The 26,206-nt window shown below is 35.9% G+C and overlaps 1 protein-coding gene across 1 annotated transcript in view; it reads right to left on the bottom strand.

Moving 5' to 3' along the window:
• The window catches only part of nlk2 (nemo-like kinase, type 2), a 73,975-nt gene that overhangs the window by 34,128 nt on the left and 13,641 nt on the right, over positions 1–26,206 (bottom strand). Inside the window, exons 2-3 of the mRNA XM_059514185.1 lie at positions 7,225–7,354; positions 6,940–6,995 (exon numbers count right to left, since the gene is read on the bottom strand). Coding sequence (XP_059370168.1) covers positions 6,940–6,995; positions 7,225–7,354 — 186 coding nt within the window. The remainder of the gene's footprint in view (positions 1–6,939; positions 6,996–7,224; positions 7,355–26,206) is intronic.

Below are 26,206 nucleotides of genomic sequence, written 5' to 3' on the forward strand. Positions count from 1 at the left end.
AAGATAATAAGAACCATTTCTAGCTATTTAAATGTCTCTCTAATTCCACAGTCCTGTCAATATTACTGCTTTAACACATGCTATATAAATATCCACACACACATACACAAGCCCACCCACAAACATGCTGCACACACACACAAACACAGATCACACTTAGCTTACACGCTCATTGATTTGAGAATTGGTACAAACACACAATGCACACACAGAAAGGGGGGTTACGCCATGTGTGAGACTGAACACAGCTTTCACAAAGTCCTCTCACATAATTGCAAGGTGTAACCGTTGCCAGATGCAGATGGAGGGAGGCGTATTTCACAGCTTTGCTGGGTGCTAATTGACCTGCTCAGAAACCTGGAGGGGTGGAGGGTGGTGGGGGGGGGGGGGTTCTGCTAATTCTGCTGCTACAGTATTTTCGGTAATTAAACCCAGCGCACCTTGCTTCTGGCAGCCCATTGGCCATTGTAGCCTTTTATCTTCCACATCCTGAACTTCCTGCCTCAGCAACAACAACAGAGAAACGGGACTGGTTCAGCAGGTGAAATCACATTTTAGACTTCTAAAGAGTAATTTCTGAACATCATGCGCATCGCACAACACAACAAATAGGAGTATAAAGACTTCAAAAGAATAGAAGGAAGAGCTGAACACAAAAACAGACATCCCAAATGCACTTTAAAGGTGTATTGCAAGCAGCCATGCCAGTTCAGTCACTGGCATTAACAATAAATCATGGATGTCTTTGTCCTTTAAGCACACATGACTCATTCTGTAATCATGAAAGCAATCTGTATTTGAGATGAGACTTCTCACACCTTCAGCATGTGCGCCCAGAAAACACCCGCCGCATGATGCCCAGGTTTTACCATACAAATGCTCACTGGCTCATCTAAATTTGCTTCAAAGTTTGCTCCACAAAATATTTTATTAAATTAATGCTGTGTTAAATTAATGATTAATCGTGATTAACTGCATCCAAAATAAAAGTTTTTGTTTACGTAATATATGTGAGTGTACTGTGTATATTTGTTATGTTTATATAAATACACACACACACACACACACACACACACGTATATATTTAAGAAAAATATGTTGTTTATACATTCAATATATTTATATAAAATATAAGTTATATTAATATAAATATATACATTTAAATACATAAATTTCCTACCATGAATATTTCCTACCGCAAAAAGTAATTTCTGATTAGTAATATGCATTGCTAAAAAACGTATTTTGACAATTTCAAAGGCGATTTTCTCAGTATTTAGATTTTTTTGCACCCTGAGATTCCAGGTTTTCCAATAGTTGTATCTCGACCAAATATAGCCGCTCCTAATAAACCATACATCAATGGAACGCTATTTATTCAGCTTTCAGATGATGCATAAATCTCAATTTAAAAAAAATTTGACACTTAAGACTGGTTTTGTGGTCCAGGGTCACATATTATGTAAACAAAAACTTTTATGTTGGGTGCGATTAATCTTTTGACAGCACTAAATAAATTAAAATAAAACAAAACAGATAAAATAACAACATTAAATAAATAACAAGAGCATAAAATAAAATAAAAAAGTAAAAATAAGATAAAACAACAACAAAAAAAGAAATAAAATGACAAAAAACAAGATACATTAAAATAAATGCTAAAATAAATAACAAATAAAATACAATAAAGTCAAATGAAAAGCTAAAAATGAAACAATATAATAAAATATAACATAAAATATAATAAATTAGAATAAAATAAAATGAAAAACTCATTTTGCATGACCTGCTCCGTTATTAACATATACCTGTCTCACCTACACCAGAACTACAAAACTCAGAACACCTTACCTAACCGCTGTTACATAACTGAAGACAACATGGTGACAAACAATCTGAAACAGGCTTGAGCAGAGTTGACACTGGTTAAAAAGCCCTCTTTCAGACATACCACAGAGAAATCCACATCCTCTTAAACTAGCAACCTCGTGACAACTGTGTTAAAGACAAGGAAGATGAAACAAGAAAGTCGCAGATGCATTAAAAAAGCCTGACTTGTGTTCAGGACACAACTCGGCAGGTTGCTTCACTTGACATTCTGTGTTTATTCAATAATAGATGCATGATAGGTCAGCGAAGCTTGGCAGGTACTGACAGAAACCTAGAGTAACTGTTCTTGCTATAAATAGTCTGCTAAGACTTCATCTGGGGGCACGGCCCTCAGTGTGAAAGAGGTTGTGGTGCACACTGCTTGAAGTTCAGATATTTTACTGATCGTAGCATCAAACGACCTGCTCAGCCAACACTGCCAATGAGTCCACCACAAAAATAGAGACAGTTGATCTGCAGCAATATCTTTTTTTCTGTAAGAAAAACATGTATTTTTCATTTAAATTCTATCACGTTTTATAAAAAATAAAAAAGCTTGACACTTTTTTTATTTTTTATAAAACGTGATAGAATTCAATAAAATAATTTAATAGAATAACAGAATTGATAGAATTATTGCAATTTTAAATGAATTAAAAATTCATTAGGATTTTATGATTTAGAATGTATTAAGTTTCTTTAAAGCCATAAAAATAGATACACTTTCTGTTTGTCAACATATTTTATGCGTGAGAAATAAAAATTTTTGTATTTTTCATTTAAATGTCAAGCATTCCTTAGCTAATATAATATAATATAATATAATATAATATAATATAATATAATATAATATAATATAATATAATAATTTTTTTCTATAACTCTATACAGGTCTTTAGAAAAATAACAATGCCACTGGTTCCATCACAACATGATTAATTTAATTTGGGCACCTGTACTCAAGTATTCAGATCATGAAAATGCAATAATAGCTTCTAAAAATTAGTCCCATGATTGGAGACCCTAAAAAAGTCACAATGCAACTGCCAAAGATGTTTGTCTTACACATATATACAATTAAAATAAGCACAGATGGAAATCTCTCTATCAGCCCCCCGTCCCACCCAGAGTACTCTGCTGATTTATCTGTTAAGTTCTCGAGCCGACCAAAATGCGCACCCCTGCAGGACTGTGTTCCAGAAAAGCGAGCGCAGGCTCCAATGGAGTAGAGCCAGCACATCCCATCCCTGGGGATTCTGTTATGACAACTACATGAGAACACGTGTACCCACACATGTACTGTGGCAAACAACCACCTACTTATACAGCATACTGTATATACAGAGCAAATATAAGGAAGTGTGCACTCGCAAACCCAGTTCATGTAGCTAAACCACTGACAGAAACCAAGTTCAACTGTAAGAAGTGAAGACAAGCATAACAAAAACATCCCTTAGAAAACACCATAAAACCAAATAAACAAGAGGGCTTCTGTTCCGAAATCTAGTGAGTTGCCTACATAGGCATTTTTAAAGTCATATAACCTCCTAAGTGATTTAGAATGCTCTACCAAGACAGCAACTCTACACAACACACAAACACAGTACTAGACTATTCCCAATGGATTTCAATACAGCGATCACAGATATTGAGTGAAATATTATTTAAACTGAGGTATTTTTGGTATTGAATGTTATGTTTATTTATCATTGGCATTTCTTTCATCTAGTCTAATATCTTAGATTTTTTTTCTTCCTGATTACTATGGATTTCCTTCTTGGCAAAGGATACACACAATATTGCCTTAAGGCTGGAATACACTACACAACTTTCAAAAACTGAACAGGTTTTAAAATACAAGGTATTCTACACTTGTCGATGTTGTAAAAAGTTACAGAAAAAAAAAACTGGGCATCCTACACCAAAACAACTAAGGATCACATGCTACTAACTTCAAGCTCTTCCAAAACACAGTTTGGCATGTTCTGAAACTTGAGTCATGTTTTGGGCAACAAAAATAGATATATTTTATCTTAGCAATATTTTATGTGAGAAAAACACGTTTTTATTTTTCACTTAAATGTTAAGCTTTATTAGGCCTTTATAAAAAATATAAAACACTGCCACTGGTTCCAAAACAAAAAATGCATGCAATTTACAATTGAAAACATATTTTGTGCAGCATATATGAAACGGCAGTCGAGCAGTCAGATGAAGAAATAACAGCCATTATAACAAGGAGCATTGAGCACAGTTCACACATCAGTCACTGAGAAAGACACCATTCAGCAAAAGGTATAATTAGCTGGAATACACAGCGGCAGTGTTGTATGAAATAACCTTTCCAAACAGGTCTAGTGAGGACCAGTGAGATCCCCGGCCTCCGGAATGTGGCTTTTTTTTATTAACTTTTTGTGTGAATGGTACGTGTACATGTCATGGAAAACACATTTTTGCATGTCTAACCAAGCGGTTTCAAACTATACAGCTCAAGGAGCCAACCGCCAAGAATGGACTGATGTTTTTGTTTCTTAATCCATTCAAATGAGAGTATAAAGGTTCTACTGTGATGTGTACAAGCAGAAAGATATGAGTCTATGTTTAATCCGTTGAGTAAATAAATACTTTAAGCAGAACAAAGACAGTGGCACTGTGGGGGAACATTATCACACAGAATATAAATGTTCCTTTGCACCTGTGTGTGTGTTTACAATCTCTTATTATGCTGCTTCTGTGGAAGTCTGATTCTTGAAAAACAGAATGGGAAACATTAGCATTATAGCCATCACCATACTGTGAAGAACCATGATAATTTTACAAATGGAAACATTTTCATAACCACATATCCCCCTCCCCTTCTTTTTTAAGGGACAAATTGCAATTTTTTTTATCATATTATTTTCTGCAAAACAACCAAAATCAAATCTTCTGCAATAATTTTAGGGGTAAAATTTATGGAATTCTGCAGAATGGATATAAAAGTAGTGTACAACTGGACAAAAAAAAAGGCAGGACATTTTTAGTATCTTTTCATATTTCAACTTTTTAACATTTTTTATTTCAGTAAGTTGTCAAGGCAAGGCATTCCTAATTATGTGTCTGTGTGTGTGTTTTAAGTTGTTCTTCTAATATTTATATTTTATCTTTGAGATTTATTTCAATTAAGGGTTACGAGTTGTAATAGTTTTTGATTACCTATAACAACACTGGATCATAATTTATACATGATCTTTTCCCACCTTTTCTGAACCTTAAAATCCATAACTATTTGCATTTCTATATATAAATGACCCCTATTATGATTGGCTCACTTCACCAACCATGTTATTATATTCATGGTCCTATGTCACATCTGTGAAGATTACATATAAAAGCAATTCTGAAGCTGTAGTTCTCATGTTATTTTTGCATACATGTTAAATTAATCCTATTTCCTTCAACGTGTCCCCTTTAATTCTGTTGCCAAATTGGAGAAATGTAAGCATGCACTATGACTGAATGTGCATTACATCTCTAAGCACTCTCATAGCCATAAAAATCAATAACTGTAGGGAGTTAAAAATCTAAAATGTATGTTGCCTGGCACATTTACCCTTTCTTTAGTGGATTTACTTGCACACAGCATTGTTTACTAATGTTATACGTCTTTTAGATGATTCCAAACGAATCCAGACCACAGCCACTGCTCACGATGCATGAGAAACGTCTAAAAAGACAAAATCTCCCAGCTAATCAAAACAAAAGCCTTTTTTGTTCCTGATTATGAAGAGCTAAAAATGTAGCTAATTTAAGAGGAAGACTGTCCAGTTCAAATCATAGAACGCCTCTTGGTATTTGATGGAAAAATTACTGCTAGAAAAGTGGCTTACAGAGTGCGTATCGGGTGACCGGCCAAGAGCGGTAAATGAGGAAAGCGTGTAATTCCTCTGATTAAATTATAAACCAAATTAAGAAGCTGGGGATGCCTTTAGCATCCTGCAGACCACATCCAGGAAATATCAGGGGAAAGAAAAGGCCTTAAAAATAACATGTCAGCTTTTTCTGAAATCCATCTGAAACGTCATCCCAATATTCCACTATTAGAACAAAACCATTAGGCGATGGAAAGAGAAATGAGGAGAAAAGAAGACCCCTTTTAACCTGTGAAAATCAAAGAGCAAGACAGAACAGTTTTGTCGATATTGTAGATGGCATACTAGTTCCCATAAGTACACTGGATCCTTCCTTGGAATCAAAAACATTCAAACACAGCATGAGGCAAGTCATCACCTCTCTAAATATAATGTTCAGCTTGATCCCACTTTAGCAACCACAAAAGGCACATAAAAAGCATTTGCGCAGCAATATAAGACTTTAAAACAAGGCCTCAGATGCCCTTTCGATGCAGAAGCTCTGAAATCTACAAGCTATTGTTTCATACTGCTACTTACAATTTTTTAATTGTTTTCAAGCTCCAAGCTTTCAAGGTTTAAAAACCGCAAAGAAAATCTGGATTTAAAATGCCGTTTAAACCTGTAAATAAACAGAAAGCTTGAGGATTCTGAAAAATGTAGAAGAAATAAATGTGTGATTAACTGTATGATTAACTGAAATAAATCCAAACTGGTTAGGTGTGATTATCAAATTGCAAAAGCTGCAATTTAATTTAATTAAATAAATATATGCAATGTGTGTTTCACAGTGAATCGGGGTGGTACTGTGTTCTTTTATACATGAGCAGCTCATGATCTGGTGTTTTAGCATCTTAGTATATTTTCAGTATAATAATAATAATATCAATAATAATATAATCACAACATTTTTGGACCTACAAAAAGTATGTCTAATCTGTAAAAAATCTTTTATTTTAAAATCAATTGTGCAAATTTTTGAGGGTCAGATGTCAGACGTTAGATGTTCTTGAAGATGCTCTTTAGATTATTCTCACATTGTGGATTCCAGACCCAGCCTATAATTCTCACATCAGCCTTAATGTTAATTTTTGATACATTTTTGAAAAATCCAAACTTTTGGGGATCAAAATCACTTCATTTGACATCACCTGGTAGATTAGCTTTCTGTTTAGGATACATTTCCTCAAAGTAGTCGATGTGTGGAGGCTGCAGAATATCCAGAGCTGACAGCACCTGTGGAGAAACAAAGACAGAATGCCAGAGGTCAGCTTTGACGCCAGAGAACGTGGGCACTGACACCAGCCTTCATATGACATTCGTTTCCCAGGCACCAGCAGCCCAGGGACAACAAGAGCTAGCCAGGCTCCCACTAATGGCACCATGGGGACAGCACGTAGATAGCGAGAGTTAGGTAACACTAACTGATTAAAAACAAAACAGTAGGGGATGGTAGGAAGCTCACATTGTCGTGCTTGAAGAAACAAAGCATCTTCAGCTCGCGGAAAACCCTCTTGCAGGACACGAGGTTTTGGAAGACATTGGGCATCTTTTTGAGGGCCACGCGTTTGCCATCTCTGGGGTCTGTCACTGACCTGTGGAGAACAGATGAGAAATAAGCCATTAGGCAGGGCGATATACCAATAAATGTCCACATTCATACCAAAAAATATCAATATATACATTAGCATTCAAAAGTTTTAAGGTTTTGAGAGAAAATGTATTGCGCTCAATAAGGCTGCATTTATTGAATTCAAAATAAATAGAATTTAAAATATGAAGTTTATTTGCAAAAACAGATGACTCCACTTTATCATGTTTTTATTGTTTTATTGTGTTAGTCAGCAGTAAGTTTTAGTTATTTTTTAACCTCATTAAAATAACCCAAGTGCAGTTTGACTGAGATTATTTGGAATCATGTAAAAACATGATTTTTTTCAAATCAAGAGCCGTGGGAACGGGTCGAGGCCGGTGGAGTAATTGGAAATGAGCGACACCTGTGCCACTCACCGGTCTCGTGTGACTTGTTGAATGTAGTGAACGAATATGATCTTCTCGTAGGTGAAAAAGATGAATGAACTGATACATCTCGTTCGTGAATGAAATGAATGAGAGTATACAGGGTCAGTCGGCCAAGCATGTAAATCAGCAGATACAAAGCGCAGTTATTGGTGCACATACGCTTGTTTTCATATTTGTAATACAGAACATAACTCCACGTTTAATCCCCGATAAAACCTCGTGCTTTGTTAATCTGAACAATTTATTTAGAATATTTATTTAATGCGATCATGCACACACTTTAATAAAGCCAAATCAGTTTTTGTCACAAGTAAATACGTTCGTTGACTTAAGACATAACACATAAGACACTCTTTTTCGCCAACTGCTGGCGTATTTGTGTAATATGAAGAAATGGTCACTGAACAAATAAGTGAATGAATCATTTTAGTGAATGAACTGAAAATCAATGAATCTCTTGAAAAAATCTAAATTTCCACCACTAAATTCCATGCAACATAAATGGATTTTTAAAAATTTTGTTTTTAGTGACCCGCCTCGCAATAAAGTGCCAATTTCTTAACCTGACCCGCGGGTTATGAGACGACCCGCGCATTACTAGTTACCTCCTCCTCCTTCTCGACTTACGAACTGTGTTACACAATTTTTCTTTCTTTTTTCTATTTTCTATTATCGTATATTTTAAAAAGTCATTTATTTTTGTGTTGGGTAAGATACATTTTTAGCAGCTATTATTCTAGTTTTGAGTTTACATGATCGTTCAGAAATCATTTCTTATTACTACCATTGTTGAAACAATTGTGCTGTGTAATATATTTGTGGAAACTTTTTTTTTTTTTTTTTTGGATTCTATGATGAATAGAAAGTTCAAAAGTAACATTTAGTTGAAATAAAAAGCTTTTTTCAAATTATAAATGTCTACACTGTCACTTTTTGATTTCATGCATCCTTACACAATATTTTAATCACAATATTCTTCTTTTTTTTTTTTTTTTTTCAAATTTAAAAGAAACTGTCTGACCCCAAACTTCTGAACAGTAGTGTATGTATATGGTTGTGTTTTTCAATTCATCCACATTGGTTTTGATGACATATGAACCGTTTTGAATGAGTTCATCGAAGCAATTTGAAGTGATTCATAATAAAATTGAATCTATCAACTCTAAAACTAGTACTTGTCACGATTGAAGGAGGGATCGTAAAAATTAATCTCATGACATTGAAACTTAATTATCAAATAAAAAGTGCATTAAAATAACTGATATTCATACTGTAGTGTAATTACATTTTTTGTTAGCAAAAACTTTTCAAACACATTGTGAATATTTGTTACATCGGCCAGAACTAATCTGCAATTTTATTATATATTTTGATTAATTTTGACACAAAAAGAAGAAGAGGAGCAAGCGACAGATGAGTTGTTGATAAAAAGGCAAGCGCTAAAGGGCCCTCAGTAATGGTCCTGAATGTTGCCGGTGCTATGAAAAGCTCGATGTGTCCTTAATGAGAGATGCCAATTGGTATAAGTGCCTCACCTTCTTCCCTGAACAGTAACACATTTTCCACAGCAATGTTAAACACATTACACAAATGTAGCTATCATTTCCCGAGCATAACGTGTCATTTCAACTCGCCGCTGTGCAACACTATACCTGTTTGACTGTTCATTTTTATGTACTGACTATACATGAAAAGACATTTTCTCTCTTGAACTGATAACATCCATGATTATAAAACAGAGCTTGCATGCATTTATGCAAACTATAAAGTGCACAATAAGTCTCAAAACAATACACAGATGAGTCATATATAATGTACGTATAAGATTTTCACAACACGGAATGCTTTAGCTGTTTTGGTCTCATAATAATTGTCTCCAATGTGGCTGGTAAACCTCAGAGGTGTGATCAATGTACACAAATAAGTGTGTCCCTGTACATCTCACCTAAAACAAAATGGAACATTCAGACTTAAAAACAATTCATGCTCACGCAAACACACACACACACACACACACACACACACACACACACTTTTGCTTTTTAACCATTATAATCGCACACAGAGTGCTTGATATGTTTACTGGAGCAATGTATGTGGCAGGAAAGTAAGACAAAATGGAACAGAGCAGCTAGTGAGAGATATATATTAGGGATTAAAAAATAAATGAGGTGTTTATTTAGGGTCTGAGGAAACACTGATCGGGAAAATGAATGATTAACGGAAAAAAACTCTCTTGGGTCGGCACCATGCACACAAACACTCTCGCACACACACGCCTGGTCACGGCATGTGATTCACAAGCTGGATTAGACAACAGCACGACGGAGAGGGGGAGGAGAGAGAGAAAGAGAGAGAGAAAGAGATGTTTCTTTGATAAAAAGGCAATCGTTACAGTACTGCCATCTCTCCTCAGTATCAAAACAAAGCTACAGCAGGAAATGAAGATAAGTTTCTTGGAAAATAGAGCAATAAAGAAAGACAGTCTTGTATAGATATATATGAAATGAATGTAAATGTGACAGTCAATGCAATAGATTTGCACAGGAAGTTATCCAGGGATAACAAGGATGGAGTTTATTCCCACATCCCAACCAGCCTGTCACAGCAACACTAACTCGACCAATGGCGTAGCTTTAGGGGCGGGACTATCTATGTGTTTGCAAACCATCAGTTTTGATGCTAGTGGCAACACTTCCATTGAATGTTTTGCATTTAAGAATTAAATATGAATCATATGTTAGTTAGTTAATTAGTTCCGTGATTTTGTATCGGTCTAAGCTTAGTTCACAGACATACATGAGAGAGACTCATCTAATTGGACTCATTAAAGCTTTGTCAGCTGCCTTGCCTCAAAATGCCTCCCTCCATCGTTTCCAGGTGCCAGAAAAATAAGGACAACACAGCCACGTGAGCCCGACTGACGCCTGGACCCGAGCTCCCCGAGCGCTCTTCAGGACTCACACACAGAACCTACTTCCTAGAGACATCATAGCGAAACGTCTAAAATAGAAAGATACGCCTCACTCTCACTCCGCATCTATTGCTCCATCTATTTCTCACTCTCTTTCCCTCTGCTTTTAATCATTGGCTATTCAAAGATGAAAAGCCTTCCTGAAAGGGAAAAAGATTATCTGAGCACTTCAAACATGGCTTTTCTTTCTCCAAGAGCAAGTGAACAAAAATGGCTCTTTTGCTTGACGTTCCAAAAAGTAATGTAGAGGTTGATTTAAGGTCTAGCTGACTACAAGTGGATAAACCCTTTGGGACTAAAGAGTAGTTACTGTATATCAATCTGGAAGTACGAAATGGCTCTCTCCCACATTTCTTTTTTCTTCTGCTGTCAGTGCTGTTCGTTTAAAGCAGCCAATCAAGTTCAAAATAATTCAGCGTTTAAATCATCTTTTGAGATTGTTGTGTTCTGTTCCATTTTGTTAATATTAATAGATATTAAGGACTTTCTCATCAAGTCAGCCAGTTCATATCAATTCAAGGTCTTGACTATTCCATTGACTGTACAACATACTTTTGAACAAAGGTATCTTTCACCGCATTCATTGACACACATAATAACATGCAATCTCACTGTACTGTGTAATTATATAATTATGCTGTTTACGTGGAGATAAGAACTTGTAAAGCTGGTCTAGGAAACGTAGAAGAACCTCTCAAGTGCAAAGCTCAAACTCAAGGTGAATTCTGCAAGCGAAAATCCATAAGACAAAAAAAAACAACAGATCATCTCATGAATACTACAAGAGGCGAATCCACTTTGTGTAGCTGAGACTCGCTCCTTGAAGGTTTGTTCTAGTCTCAAAGGCTATTGATTCTGCGTGGCTAACACATGCAGATCCGTATCACAGACAGATTGCAGTGTTTTGTATCAATATAATACCAGTTAGTGGATACAACAATGCGCTGATGAAAATCTGCCCCTAAACCAGGAGAATGGGAGCCATGTAATAAGTGGGTAATTCCTGCTGAAGTGTATCTCGTGATAAAAAGCCTCTCTCTGGTGGAGTGTTTTTCTGTGGGTTGGGCGTTCTGAACTGTGTGAAACCTATAGAGATCAGCTTGTAATCTGAGGCCAGCCATTTTTCCTCAGTCGTTAATAATTCAACATCGACCATATTCACTTTGGTACCGGGGGATAATGGCATGTTTGAAAAAAAGAAAGAAAGTATTTTTAGAGACCAAACAAGATTTCAGGGCGCTGGCGAGAGGATGTATTTTTCCGAGGCTTATTTAACAGTTTCAAGACGATAAATACAGGCCAATTCAGATTTGAAAAACTTTGTGTTAGTTTACCCTGTCGCTAAAGGAACTGTCCTCTAAGTGTTTGGTAAATTGCTCAGTGCTTTGAAAGTATACAAGCTCTCGCTGTAAACTGCAAACAGATTCGGAGTCTAGACTGCTACTAAAATTGCCCACAAAACAACTCTTCAGAAAAATAATGCTGTGTGTTCTGCATTCAAGATGCCACTTCAGACTTCATAACATATTTTACTGACGTCTACTGTAAAGAACTCATTTCAAAAGCATTGCAGGCCACAAACAATGCAGCACTGATGTTGTAGTTTGATGTAGGCTGTAAATCTATGTATACTGAAGTCAGCCATGGATCTTAAACCATCCCTCAAAATGAAAAAGAGATGACTGTTATGGGGTTGAATTAATAACGGATACCAAAAGTTTGGTTTTGGTAAGATCTCAGCATCTTGTATTTTGGCATCAATACTAAAACAAAACCTTGGTCAACAAATGAACAGTCTCTGCTGGTGACTGTGGTATTAAAGCTAAACAGGACTAAAACAATATCAATAATTCATTCTTTTTTTTTTCTTTTTTTTTTTTGCTATTCCTTTTCCACACACACATTTAAATATATTAATCCTTAAAAATATAAAATATCCAATAGCAACCAAAATATACACTGTAAACGGATACATTTCAATTTATTACAATTATAAAATTTTAAACTAATTAAAAATTATAAAAAATGAAATATATATAGTCTAGCTACTATCAAGAGTTTGAAGTCAATACGATTTTTTATTTTTTTTTAAGAAATTAATTCGTTTATTCAGCACGGATGCATTCAAATGTTCAAAAGTGAAAGTAACAAATTTATAATGTTACAAAATATTTTGATTCCAAATAAATGCTGTTTTTATGTTTGTTTGTTTTTTTGTAGCTTTTTATTCATCAAAGAATCCTGAAAAATATTATAATTTACACAAAATTATTATTCAGCATTATTATTATCTATAATTATTTACAATTATTTTTCTCCACTGTTAATAATAATGGTTCTTGAGCAGCAAATCAACACATTAAAATTATTTCTGAAGGATCACGTGACACTAATAATGAGTTATGATGCTGAAAATTCGGCTTTGTCATCACATGAATAAATGACATCTAGAAAAATATTAAAACAGAAAACACTTATTTTAAAATTATGGGTTTACTGATTTTTTTTTAAATCCATTAACTGTAGCCCTGTAGTCATCATAAACTACTTCTTTCAAAACCTTACCAACCCCTAAACCTTGGAATGGTAGTATATATTGCCACACACACACACAATATTTTATACTTGTTGAGCAACAAAATGAAAGTTAAAATGTCATATTAGCATTGCAAAAAGATTTAACAGATCATTGCATGGACTTTCACTTCAAATGAAAGCCAAATGTTTAAATGGGTTTAAGTTAAAACACATGATAAAACACAATCAACTCTCGCCCTATCGTGACCATTCAGTCTGCTGATCTGAAATTCTCTCACACCGGTCCTATGGCTTTTTTCACCGTTGAGCCCTGAGAGCTAAAAGCAGGCAGGGATAAAACACATTCAGTGGCACTTGACAATTAACTGCTTACTTAACTGCATTAATACTTAATGGATTCTCGCATGTCGAAAGATGACAGACGCCGTTTCAAGTGCACACACTCAGGAAATCACAGACTGAATACTTCATGGGCAACATTTTGATGAGGAACCAGACATTGTTGATTTATGATACACTGCCTTTTTTGCAGTCGCAGAGGAAAAGCGCTAAGAGAATCTGGCTTTTTCATTGCGAGCCCTGCGAGGATAGAGTGATTGTAGGGTTTTTGGCAGTGCCACACAGCTCTCCGTCCCCAGCCACTTTGATTTTCCTAATTAATCTACAGAGCCCGGCCTCTTTTCCAGCCCTCCGCACAGATTCTTCCCTCTCAACCTCAAAATAAAACACGGCGTCTGATTCGCTGATGTACACTTCCTGTCAGTAGGGGTGACGAGGGGAGCGAAGGGCCCGTTTGCATCAGAGTCGTTACGCACGTTGACTGTTTAATACGCCGGCCCCTTGAGTTGGATGGGGTCTGAAGGTTGTGTTTGAATTAGCCTAGCAAGGATAAGCATATGCCTGCATAATGAATCAAAAAGGCAGCAGCACATCATGTCAGACCATCTGAAGTCCCTGCACAATTCACGAGACACACTTCCACCAGCGCTCAGAACAAGGAGCAAGTGTCAAACTTTACTTTCCTCACACTGCAACTAAACAACTTTAGCTTATAAAAATAAAGCTCATTCTGATTCTGTTTCTGATTCTGATTCTTCTACTGAAAAACGGAGGTAAAACATCCTTTTAGCCCCAAATGTCAGCAAATAAAGACCTGTATTGTCTAACTCCCACGGGAAGAACTGCAATATGATGAGATATAATATAGTATATAATATGTGGATATTTGACAAATAAATGTGTCCATAAATGCCTATTTGCAACTTTTTTTTTTCCAACTAAATTTGTCAACATTTTTTTGACACATTTGATTGAATCTATCTATCTATCTATCTATCTATCTATCTATCTATCTATCTATCTATCTATCTATCTATCTATCTAAAAAAAAAAGCAGAAACTTCTATGTTGGACAGATAGAGGAACTAGGGATGTCTTGGAACCTCGTAAAATCATTAGAAATACACAAAACTGCATGTCCAATAACCATACAATGAATTGAAAAATAGTTTAAAATAGCTTTAGAGGAAGTACGGTATGTCACATTGACACTTGCTACCCAATTACACACAATCTGAATATCCTAGCATCTTTATATAATGCCAGCCTTTCAAATGTCAGTTTGACTCTAAGAGAAAGAGAAACAGAACTGCTGCAGATCTGAATGAGCCGAGGACCCACACACAGATGTGTGATAACCAGATCGCACACACATCAGTGCATCTGTCCCACAATCCTCTGCTATTTAGGGGTTTTAGAATGCAGCTAGTGGCTTTGACAAATCATTCGCTGGCTGACAGTAGATTTAGGTCAATGACCTAGTTATTTGGGAAATTAAAAGTGTTAGAGAGACATAACGATTCCAGCACGCCCAATAGAACAGAACGAGGGAAAAGAAGAACAGAAAAAAAAAAAACATTTAGTGGTGCTCACAGACTCACTTTCTCAAATCTAATCTGCCCATAAATCAGATTAAAGAGGTAATTTAGGTGGCAGATACAGAATATTAAAAAGAAGCGAGTCACATCAAAGCAATGAGAAGATGGGATTATTGAAGAGTTATTTATTCTCTCTCACAGGCTTCTCAAACAGACTCAAATCAAATGTTCTAGAAATAAGCATCAATTATTTGTGGGTAACAGTTTTCAAATCTAACGTCCTAATTTGCTTGATTTATTTTACTTTACAGTAGAGAAAGAGGAAGTATGACATGTTGCAGGCTGGATTCAAGCCTGCTTTTCTAACATGAGCACTACGGCTTACTGTGCCTGCAACAACATGTTGCCTAACCGCTAAAAAACAAAACAAACAAAAATAAAAACACTGACACAAAATATATTTTCAGTACATTTACGCATTTCAACCTCAAATAAACCACAACGCGACAAAATGTCTAGTGGGATGTGTTCTGATTAACGATGTCTGTCTTGCGAGGAACTGGTGGTTTGCGATGCCATCAGTCTAGAGACATTTTACATCTAAAATATGAGTAATTTAAAGCAGATGCTTTCACCCAGAGAGATTTGAAGTACTTTTGTTTTACTTTAAGTCCCCATCCCATTTCCACAGCTGCCTGCCCATGAAAAAACTTCCTCATAATCAAACATGGGTTACTGTTATTATGTTTACAGTGAAGTACAATACAGTTGAAGTTATCACAAAATAATTCCAATCAAATACATCCCACTACTTGTCCAAATATCAGTGCTTTGGTAAAAAAAAAGGGTGTTAAATGAATGGATCAGTACATTAGGTATAAATACAGCATAATAAACCTGCCACTATACATTATGTTTTTAACCTGTTAGCCAGCACCCCCCATTATGGGACTCACAGCTGAAAGTGCTCTAACTAACTTATAATTGTAATAGTTTCCTACTTCAGTGTGTTACAAACATAATTGTGGTGTCTTTAGAAAGAAGACCCTTTGGGCTTCACTTTTTATCAACCAGATTTGATAATGCTCAAAAATATTAAAAGTTATAGACATAAAGTGCCTTTAATTTTTTTTTACCACTCTTAAATATTTTTTTATTTGATATAAAAATACATGAAATAAGTCCTGGAGCAATCTAGAAAAGTAATGGGTTGAAAGCCACATGTCTCATGAGTTTCTATTTCAAATCTGAATAAAATATCATGAAAAATGAGACTCCAAATATTTTTCTGAGACTATGTCTACACCCCCCACCCCCCACCCCCCAAATATAAGAAAATATATTTCCCAATAGTATTGAAGGCTTCTACAAACTATTTAGTCAGTAAACATACCACTGCATAGTTTTTTTCAATTATAAAACACTAGACATAAACTTAGACATCATATAAATGATTTATTTGAGCAGTAGAAAAATACAATAAGAATAATTTGAGTAAGAAAAATAAGAATAATAAGAAAAATAAAAAAAGATTTAACATTGTTTGCCAATATAGAACATCCTGAGATTGCTAGAGATGCATATTTTACAATGAATTACGATGCAAATAAGTGCTGATGTGCTGATGGCCACTTATACAGATGGTAATAACACAAATGTGCCGAAGTAAATAATCCACTCTCCCTATTCATATAGACGTGTTCACTTTGATAGCCGTGACCATTCAGTAATAGCGAGCTGATTTGGGCTGATTTGCACTCAAACAGATGGTAATCATGCACATACATTCACATTCAACATAAAACACACTCTCACATATATAAAAACTCTCTAAAATAAAAAAGAAAGACAGGAGTTTTCGACCGTGAGTTATTCCATAACGGACGCAAACAATTCTCTCGCTGAAGAAATGAAATGTAAACAAAGGAATTATGATCCATATTACAACGTTATTGCTTCGTTGGACTAAACGTGCTTCATGAGATGTCGTTCAGTGGACCCTTACCTTTCTAACTAAACCGGGATTTACAGCTGTGGATGTGTTTATGACTCGTTATTACGACGGATCTGGTATGTACAGCGTTTTAAATGTTTATTTTTTTATGTGAACTGCTTACACAAATGTAGCAAATACAGTCTTTATAAGCTTTCCATTGAAAAACAGCGATCTGTCGTCGATGCTTGAGGCTTAGATCTTTATAATGATACATAGTTTGTCAAGATTAAATTTGTCCTGTTTCATTTAATCTATTCATAATCACTTGCATGTGCGTGTGGGAGAGGCTTTGAGGACGAGGGCGTCGGGGTGCAGGTTAACAGGTTAATACTAATCAAAACACAATATTGACAAGAAAACCAGAAAACCGCTAATGGTTTTGGCTGGATAACTGTTGTAGGTTTAATAAGACAATCAAACATGAACAAAGCTTGGCCTAAAAAAAAGAAAGAAACTGCAGAGCTAATTTTAATTACAGACCTGCTTCCCAGTCAAACTGAGCATCAAATCAGCAATGTGTTATATCAAATAATCATGCAGTGGAGACTACAGCAATTATTTAGGTAGTTTTGTTCTACATTTGATTACTTTTGTTCTGTTTTCTTTTCTTTTACAGTTTTTTTTATTCCTGAATTTTACATGATATTGCTATCAGACACATGAAAAAAGCACTGTTCACTGTTCGCTGAAGAGGCTCTCAAAGCTTCTACGGATACTGTGGAAGAAGAAGCTGGAGCCCAGGCTCTGGACTCTCGCTGAGGGCTGCTTTGTGCCAAAAGAGCTCAATTCCACAAGACTTGACCAGTTCCGGGAGATTTCCCTTTTGAATGTAGAGGAAAAAATCTTCTTGTCCATCTAACAAGTACCGGGATATTCTGGCTGCCTGGAGCATACAGCAGTCATTAGTCAGCTCATTAACGAAGCCAAGATTAATAACAACATACTTTCTGTTGTTTGGCTGGACCTTGCCAAAGCCTACTCAAGCGTCCCACACCAGCTGATTCGAAAAGCATTGGATCACTACCGAATTCCATCAGAGGTAGTTGAGCTTGTAATGGCACACATGGATGTGCTACAGATGAGGTTCACTGTGGGAAACATCACTACCAAATGGCAAAGGCTCGAGAAGGGCATTATGGAATGATGCACAATTTCTGTGGTCCTGTTCATAGCGGCTATGAATCTGTTGCTAAAAGCTGGGGGAATGCGGTGCAGAGGCCCGAAAGCAGTCGATGGCACGAGACATCCTGCTTGTCGAGCTTTCATGGACGATGTCACGGTAATGACTCCATCTATTCAGGGGACACAGTGGATCTTGAGCGAACTGGAGAAGATGGCAACATGGTCACGCCTGCAGTTTAAAGTGGAAAAGTCAAGGAGCCTCAATATCTTGAAAGGGAAGTTAATAGGAAACATCTTCAACATCCAAGGCTCTAAGATCCCAACAATCCAAGATCAAAGAATCCGATGCCTTGGAAAACAGTATGACAGCTCATTAAAGGACAGCGGCAATCTCACTGATATCAAGGCCCAGCTGAATACCTGGCTCAAGGCAATCGAGCACAGCCAACTACTCGGGAGGTTTAAAGTTTGGTGCTTTCAATATGGTATTATACCACGGTTACAATGGCCCTTCTTGCTGTATGACTTTCCCGTGTCTCAGGTGGAAGGAATGGAAAGACTGTGCAGTAAGTTCTTGCGGAAATGGCTGGGAGTTCCCCCATCATTTAGCGCAATCAATCTGTACAGCAAGACCTCCAAGCTTCTCCTGCCAGTTTCATCGGTGGTCGAGGAGTTTAAAGCTGCCAAGGCAAGGGCAGTCAGTACACTCCTATCGTCTGAAGATGGGAAAGTAAGACACGCAAGCAAGACCATCAAATGCGGCAGAAAGTGGAAGCCCCAGCAAGCCGTGATGGAAGCAGAATCTCACTGGAAACACCAGGAAATTGTGGGTGTGGTATGCCAGGGACGCCTGGGCCTTGGACATTACAGCGGGAAGAGGTGGAACAGGGCTGATGCCAAAACCAGAAGAGGTCTTGTGGTGCAAAGAGACCGTGAGGCAGCAGAGGAGGAGTGCCAAGTGAAAGCAATCGGACTTGCCTCTCAGGGTCGATGGACACAGTGGGACCAGGCACAGGAGCCACCACTGTCCTGGAAGGATCTTTGGCAGATCGACCAAGGAAGGCTGAGCTTTCTCCTGCGCTCTGTGACTGATCTATTGCCAACACCAAAAAACAAAGATCTGGGGTGGAGAGGAAGACCCATCATGCAACCAATGTGGAGCAGTCTCCTGTTCACTGAACCACATCCTGACTGGTTGTGCATTGGCAGAAGGGTGGTACAGATGGAGGCACGATAAGGTCCTCACAGAAATCGCAAAATGGGTGGAATACCAGCGAGTCAAAGCAGGACCATCCGCTCAATACCATAACCTTTGTGAGGGAAGGAGACAAGGCTCATAAGACCGGCAAGGTGGCCAAGAACCCATCCTCTTCCTTGCAACGAGCCTCTGACTGGGAGTTGAGAGTGGACCTGAAGAGGAAGCTTGTCTTCCCACAGGACGTGGCAGCAACCTCCCTCCGACCAGATATGGTCCTGCTATCCAGGAGCAGAAAAACCATTATAATTGCTGAGCTTATGGTACCCTGGGAAGAGAGGTTAGTCACATCCTACCAACTGAAAAAAGCAAAGTACCAGGACCTGGTTGACGAAGCGGCTGTAAAAGGGGAACCCTTCTGCAGGTGAAGGCTAGCCGGTCTTCGCTGCCCCACTCAGGCGAGGTGTTCAGGTTAAGGGGCGAAACACCTGAGACCCTGAGATCCCTGCTGATGATGCGCAAGGGTTCCAACAACGTGGATGCTCCAAGTATTAACATCGTAGAAGATCTACATCACCATAGTGAGTATAATTCCTACGGTTGCAGCTTGTGACAAAGCATCTCTGATGTTTACTTCATCTAAATGAATGTGCTTTTCTTTATTTATTTGATATAATACATTTCTAAATGTAAAAAATAATAATAATACATCGCATAAATATACATTTTTATTCATGTCCGTATTTTAATGTATATTGCATAAAAACTAACCTACGCTATTATCTAGTTAAAACACATCTAAGTTTAATAATACAGTAAAGTTTGTAGTATATGCACGTGGCAGCTCTGACTTCTCCAGGCCTGTGCATCACTGATGTGTTAGGCTGAGGTAGTGTACTGTGTGCGTGACAGAAGCCTGTGGGGCAACGAGAAGCACCCAGCCTCTGATTCATCTTTACTCTGTTGTTCCAGAGGCCCGTTCAGCCAATATAAAGAGAGATTGCACACAACTACAGAATGGTATTAGAGCTGTAAATGTTACAGAAACTATCCTCCCTCCTTTATTGCTCAAATGAAAAAAGGAAGAATAGAATAAAACATAAAAAGGGGAAAAAGGGAGAGGGAATTAATGGAAGAAAGAAAAATAAGATATTTTGTAACCTGCAATCAGCTAAATGAAACCATAGAAGTTGTCCTTTAAAACACCAAAGGGAAGCAGTGAAATGGTGAAGAAGAGTCTGTACACTATACAGAGAGTGATATTGGACAGTTTTGTCCAGTGCCAGTAATGCCTATAATGTTATTACTGAGAATCATTCTCATTTCTCAAAGAAAAACTGGTTTAAAAATGCTTCTTGTGAATCATTTTGGTTCTCTTGGAATATATTTTCAGTTAATTTTGGGATAAACGTCTGGAAATTATTAAAGTCTTCAACCATGCTAAATGACTATTTAATTTAAACAACATATGGTGTTTTCAGGTTTATATTTTTATAAGCTACAAACATGAGTGCATCTGAGATGGCAGAAGTACAGAATGTGAGGAATACAAAAATGCCCTTTCGGAAAACACGTTAACAGTGTCATTTTATAAACTGGCAGAGAAAAAAATTATTTAGCTCATATGCCCTTTTGAAACAATTAATCATAATTCAATTATGCAAAATTTAGTTTCAACTGAGTCAATATATTAGTTCGACTGTGACTATGAAAATGTTATCTGAAAATGGAAGATAACAGATGAACAAAAATCATTTTGGGATTTGCTAAAGATTCTATTTAGCAGTGTTATTAAATGATTAGTGCTTTCTTTTAGTTAACTTTATGAATTTTCAGCATCTTTACAGTCTTCAGTGTCACACAATCCTTCAGAAATTATTCTAATATGCTGATTGCTGCTAAAGAAACATTTCTTTTTTTTTTTTAAGATCATCATTCATTTTAAAAAGAAATGTAACATGATAAATGTCTTTATTGTCACTTTTGATCAATTTAATGCATCCTTACTGAAAAAAAGTATTATTTTTAAATCATATTTTTGAACAGTTTATATATATATATATATATATATATATATATAAAATATACTACAATTCATCTTGTTTCAAACTCTTATGACTTTATTTTAATGCACAACGCAACATAGTAGCATTTAATAAATGAATGAGTGTTGTTTAACCCAAAAAATTTAATAAAAAATAATTTTGGGATTTGCTAAAGATTTATTATTTCTTAAAGAAGTTATTAAATGATTAGTGCTTTGTTTTAGTTAACTTTAAGTGAGCATTAGATGATGGCAAAGTAATCTAAACATTAAAATATAAGAAGCAATGCATGCATAATTAAGTCAATATACAGTATATCCAATATTGGGTGAAACTAATTTTCTGATGCTAATATATATTTTAATAAATAAAATAAATTATATAATAATCAGCCAGTACCCAATATGCTACCAATATATTTTGCATCCCTAATTGGGATATCACTAATGCAACAATATTCAATGTTAAAACTGTAAAATGAAGAACATTATTGATTCCTCTTCTGGTTATTCTTCTATGTTTTCATTTAGAATGCTAAATGAAAACACAGATACAGAACACACAAAACACACCCAGACAGACAAACACACACTGTCTCACACACATACACACACACACACACACACACACACAGTGGCACTGTCAGAATCGATCAGAGGGAGACGGTGGAGGCCCAAGGGGAAGATGGCAGATAATGGATTATAGTGCAACTCTTTTGTGCTCCCTCCGGTTTGGCAACTGAAAAAAAAAGAGGAGGACAATGGGAGGGCTCGGTGACATTGGAAAATTTAGGGGAAGTATTCATTTAAGGGGGGGCATTAACGGTAAGGGAAACATGAAAGTGCTTCTCTAATCCATACTCAGTGTTATTTGTTTTGTTCCTTCCAACCAGAATCAAATATTTTATTTCATCTCTCTTCAAAGCACCCCAGAGGATGAGAAAACAAAGCTCGTGTGGAGGGAGGCAGAGTGAGTGAGCATATGCACAGTGGCTCTCTGAGGACGTTAAATACAAAGTGCTACATTTGAGGCTCTTTCTCTGCTCCCTGTAGTGTGACTGCTGCCGTTTTACATAGAACGACTTAACCACCTTTCATTCATCTCTCAAAGCTGGTAATACGCAGAGGCTGAGATTATAGCATGTGCTGTATGCTACAGCACAACAAAATAGCAAAATATAAGTATGAAATGAAGTTTTCCCATCATGCAATCTTATTTTGCTCAGAAACCTTAGTCAGAATTGATGCAATATTTAGTTTCACATGAAAAGTGCATTGAGGCACAAACGGGCAGTTCAAACTTTTTTCCTCAGAATTGCATGATAAACTCACAATTGTGAGATACATAATCCAGTTCTGGGTGAAAAAAAAAAGACTTTTCTCAGAATTGCAAGTTTACATCACACAATTCTGACTTAATAACTTGCAAAGGCAAGTTATAAAGTCAGAACAGCAAGATATAAAATCTTTTTTCCTCAGAATTGCGAGATTATATCTCAAAAGAAGATATCATTTTGAGATGTGAACTCGCGATTACAAGAAAAAAAGTCAAAATTGTGAGATAAAAAGTCGACTTTTAACTTTTTCTTTTTAGGTGGAAATGGCGTTCCATGCTCTTCTCCCCAAGACTGCATTAAAAAATAAAATAAAGCAGTAATATTGTGAAATACACTCACAATAAAAAAAAAGAAAAAATTTAAGTAAATAAATAAATAAAGTGTAATTTATTCATGCGATGGCAAAGCAGAATTTTCAGTATCATTACTTCAGTCTTCAGTGTCACATGATCCTTCAGAAATCATTCTAATATGCTGATTAGCTGCTCAAGAAACATTATTTCAATGCAAAACAAATGACTTTTTCAATACAATGAAAATACAATTTAAAAAGGCAACTTTTTTTTTTCCTGAACCAAATCTGTCATATGGCTTCAAAAGTCTAGTGCACAAGTCAATTGCCATTTGAAGATTGTTCATCCTTTTTTAATGGAATAAAAACAGCGGCACGAACATTGTGCCATACATCTTCTTTTGTGCTCCACAGAAGAAAGTCAGATGGAATGATAAAAGAGAGTATATGACAGAAGTATATGATGACAGATTTTAATTTTTAGGTGAATTATCACTTATAACTGACTCATAAATGGTCTGTCATAATAATGGACTTATTATTCTATTTTTATCATCAGAACTGTTCTCCAGCAATCTAGACATTTCCTACAGTCAGCCGGAAGCTTGAAACCTCCATGAGCCCATTAGTGGAACTAGACGGATTTTGAATTACAGGCCCCTCTGGCTATACTACATATACACTGTGTGTGTGTGTGCCGAAGTAACCAGGGGCTCTGCTGTGGGACTCGCATGCCTACGATGGGATGGACACCATGCCAGACCAAGGGCAAGTCCTGCATGTGCCCCTCCAGCCGCACATTCCACACCACCCTCCCCCCAACCACCTCCCATCCTCCAGCCCCACTCAACCCCTCAGGTAAACCCATTCAAATAGGATCAGAGAGATGAACATATGGCAGCCTAACAACAGCGGTGATTTGGAGAGGATTTTCAGGTTAAAAAGAAGGTGGGGGGGGGGGGGCACGCACAGGCTACACTACAGAGAAAAGTACAAAATGTCACTTACAGTGTTCATTTAATTAAGATGAACCTTAAATAGACACATTTGGATTATATTGGATTGAAATAAAATAAAATAAAATCTTTAAGCTTTGTAAACAAATATACATATATAAAAAAATCTATTTAAAATAGGGTACTGCATTTTTTGGAGTCCCTTTAATACTATTACTAATTATAATAATATATTAATAATATAATATAAATAACATGTATTTAAAATGAAACAACAAAAGGGCATTATTATTAAGCAATAAAATATATTTATATTATTCTTATTATTTAACAATATAATAATAATAATAATAATAATAATAACAAATTAAATATAGAAATAAGTTACAGTAAAAGGTTGTTAATAATAATAATAATAATAACAACAAGTTATACATTGTTAATAATAATAATAAATAATTTAATATCTAATTACCTATAAATGTTCAATATTTTTTCTGTTTTAATGTGTTTTTAATAATAATAATAATAATAATTATAATTATTATTATTATTATAATTATAATTATTATTATATTGTTGATATTGGTAAATGCTATTACTACTAATGATAATTATACAAATAAAATTACAATAATTATTTGTATTTATATTTAACGTAATAATAATAATAATAATGATAATGATAATGTATGTTTTTAAATTATTAATATTATTATCAATAATAATAATACAGGATTCAAGATTCAAAATGTATAATTTATATGTATAATAATACATATTAATTATAAATCACAAATAATTGCAAAAGGTCTGGCATGCAACTAAGCAGTAAACACACCATGGCTGTACCAAATTGCCAACAGAGCTTTGGAGAGAAAAGGGACAGCATACGTGAACCAGGCACAGTCTGCAGTGCTGGAACATTTTACTGCATCATGGGAAAAGGAGAGACAGCAAAAGCAAAAAGACTACAAGATGAGTTATCATTGGAGGCTGATTGTGGCTTGTTTGGCTTTGAAACTGCATGGTTAATTTCCTCACGGAGGCCCCAAGCACTTGTTAGACCCATTGTCAGCGAAAACTTGGGCTCAGCAACTAGATCTGCCCAGGCTCTGGAGCGGGTATGTGTTTGCGTGTGAATGACGATGAAGGAGAATGTGTTGAACACTGATAACAGTGGCAGTGCAAGCACAGGGTTACGCCCCAAGGTGGAGCGGCCGGACACTTTAGCTCGCTCACAAACTTTCACGCTCGCAGTTGCAACATCGAGGGTCACTTCACAGAAAACTAGACTTTAAATGCTTAGCATTCTAGACAGGCTTCACAAAACTCTTATGGTCTTACGGATGTGGTTAAGGGTGGGTGGAGTAACCAAAATCTTATATCACAATGACAAAGTTTATTTTATGACAGTAATAGTACACCACTATTAAAAAAGTTTGGGATCAGTAAGATTTTTTTTTTTTAAGAAATGAATACATTTAATCAGCAAGGATGCATTTTACTGATCAAAAGTAATGACATTTATAATACTACAAAAGATTTCTATTTCAAATATTATCAAAGAATCGTGAAATAAAGGCATCCCTTTTGCCACGAAAATATTAAGCAGCTGTTTTCAACATTTATAATATAAAAAAGTAAATAAAAGGCAGACATCAAAATTCAACATGATTTTGTCTAAATAAATTAATTTAAAAAAATCTAATTAATTGTTTTAAAGGTTTTAAATTCTGCAAATTTAGGCCTCAATTTGTTATTTTTGAATTTTGCATCGTAACTTAATACTAGTGCATTCATACAACCCAATTAAAAAAATTATTACTCAAACCAGCAAAAAAGAAAATATATGTTTTAAAATAATTCTAATTTTAAATTCCGATTTAAAAATCCAACCCATATACATGCCTTGGCAACCATAACCAACAGAAACTGTTTATTTGTTTCTCTATCATTATATGTAAATAACTTGAAGCAGGCCTTGGCAGTGACAGCAGCAGGAATACTGCGGTAAACGTGGTAGAGCAGAACCTCTACCTGCATTACATACCAGTCTTAGATGTGGTATAATTATGCAGTGAAGTGTGGAAA

Source organism: Carassius carassius, chromosome 28 (genome assembly GCF_963082965.1).
Source record: "Carassius carassius chromosome 28, fCarCar2.1, whole genome shotgun sequence".
In the NCBI taxonomy this organism is placed as follows: Eukaryota; Metazoa; Chordata; class Actinopteri; order Cypriniformes; family Cyprinidae; genus Carassius; species Carassius carassius.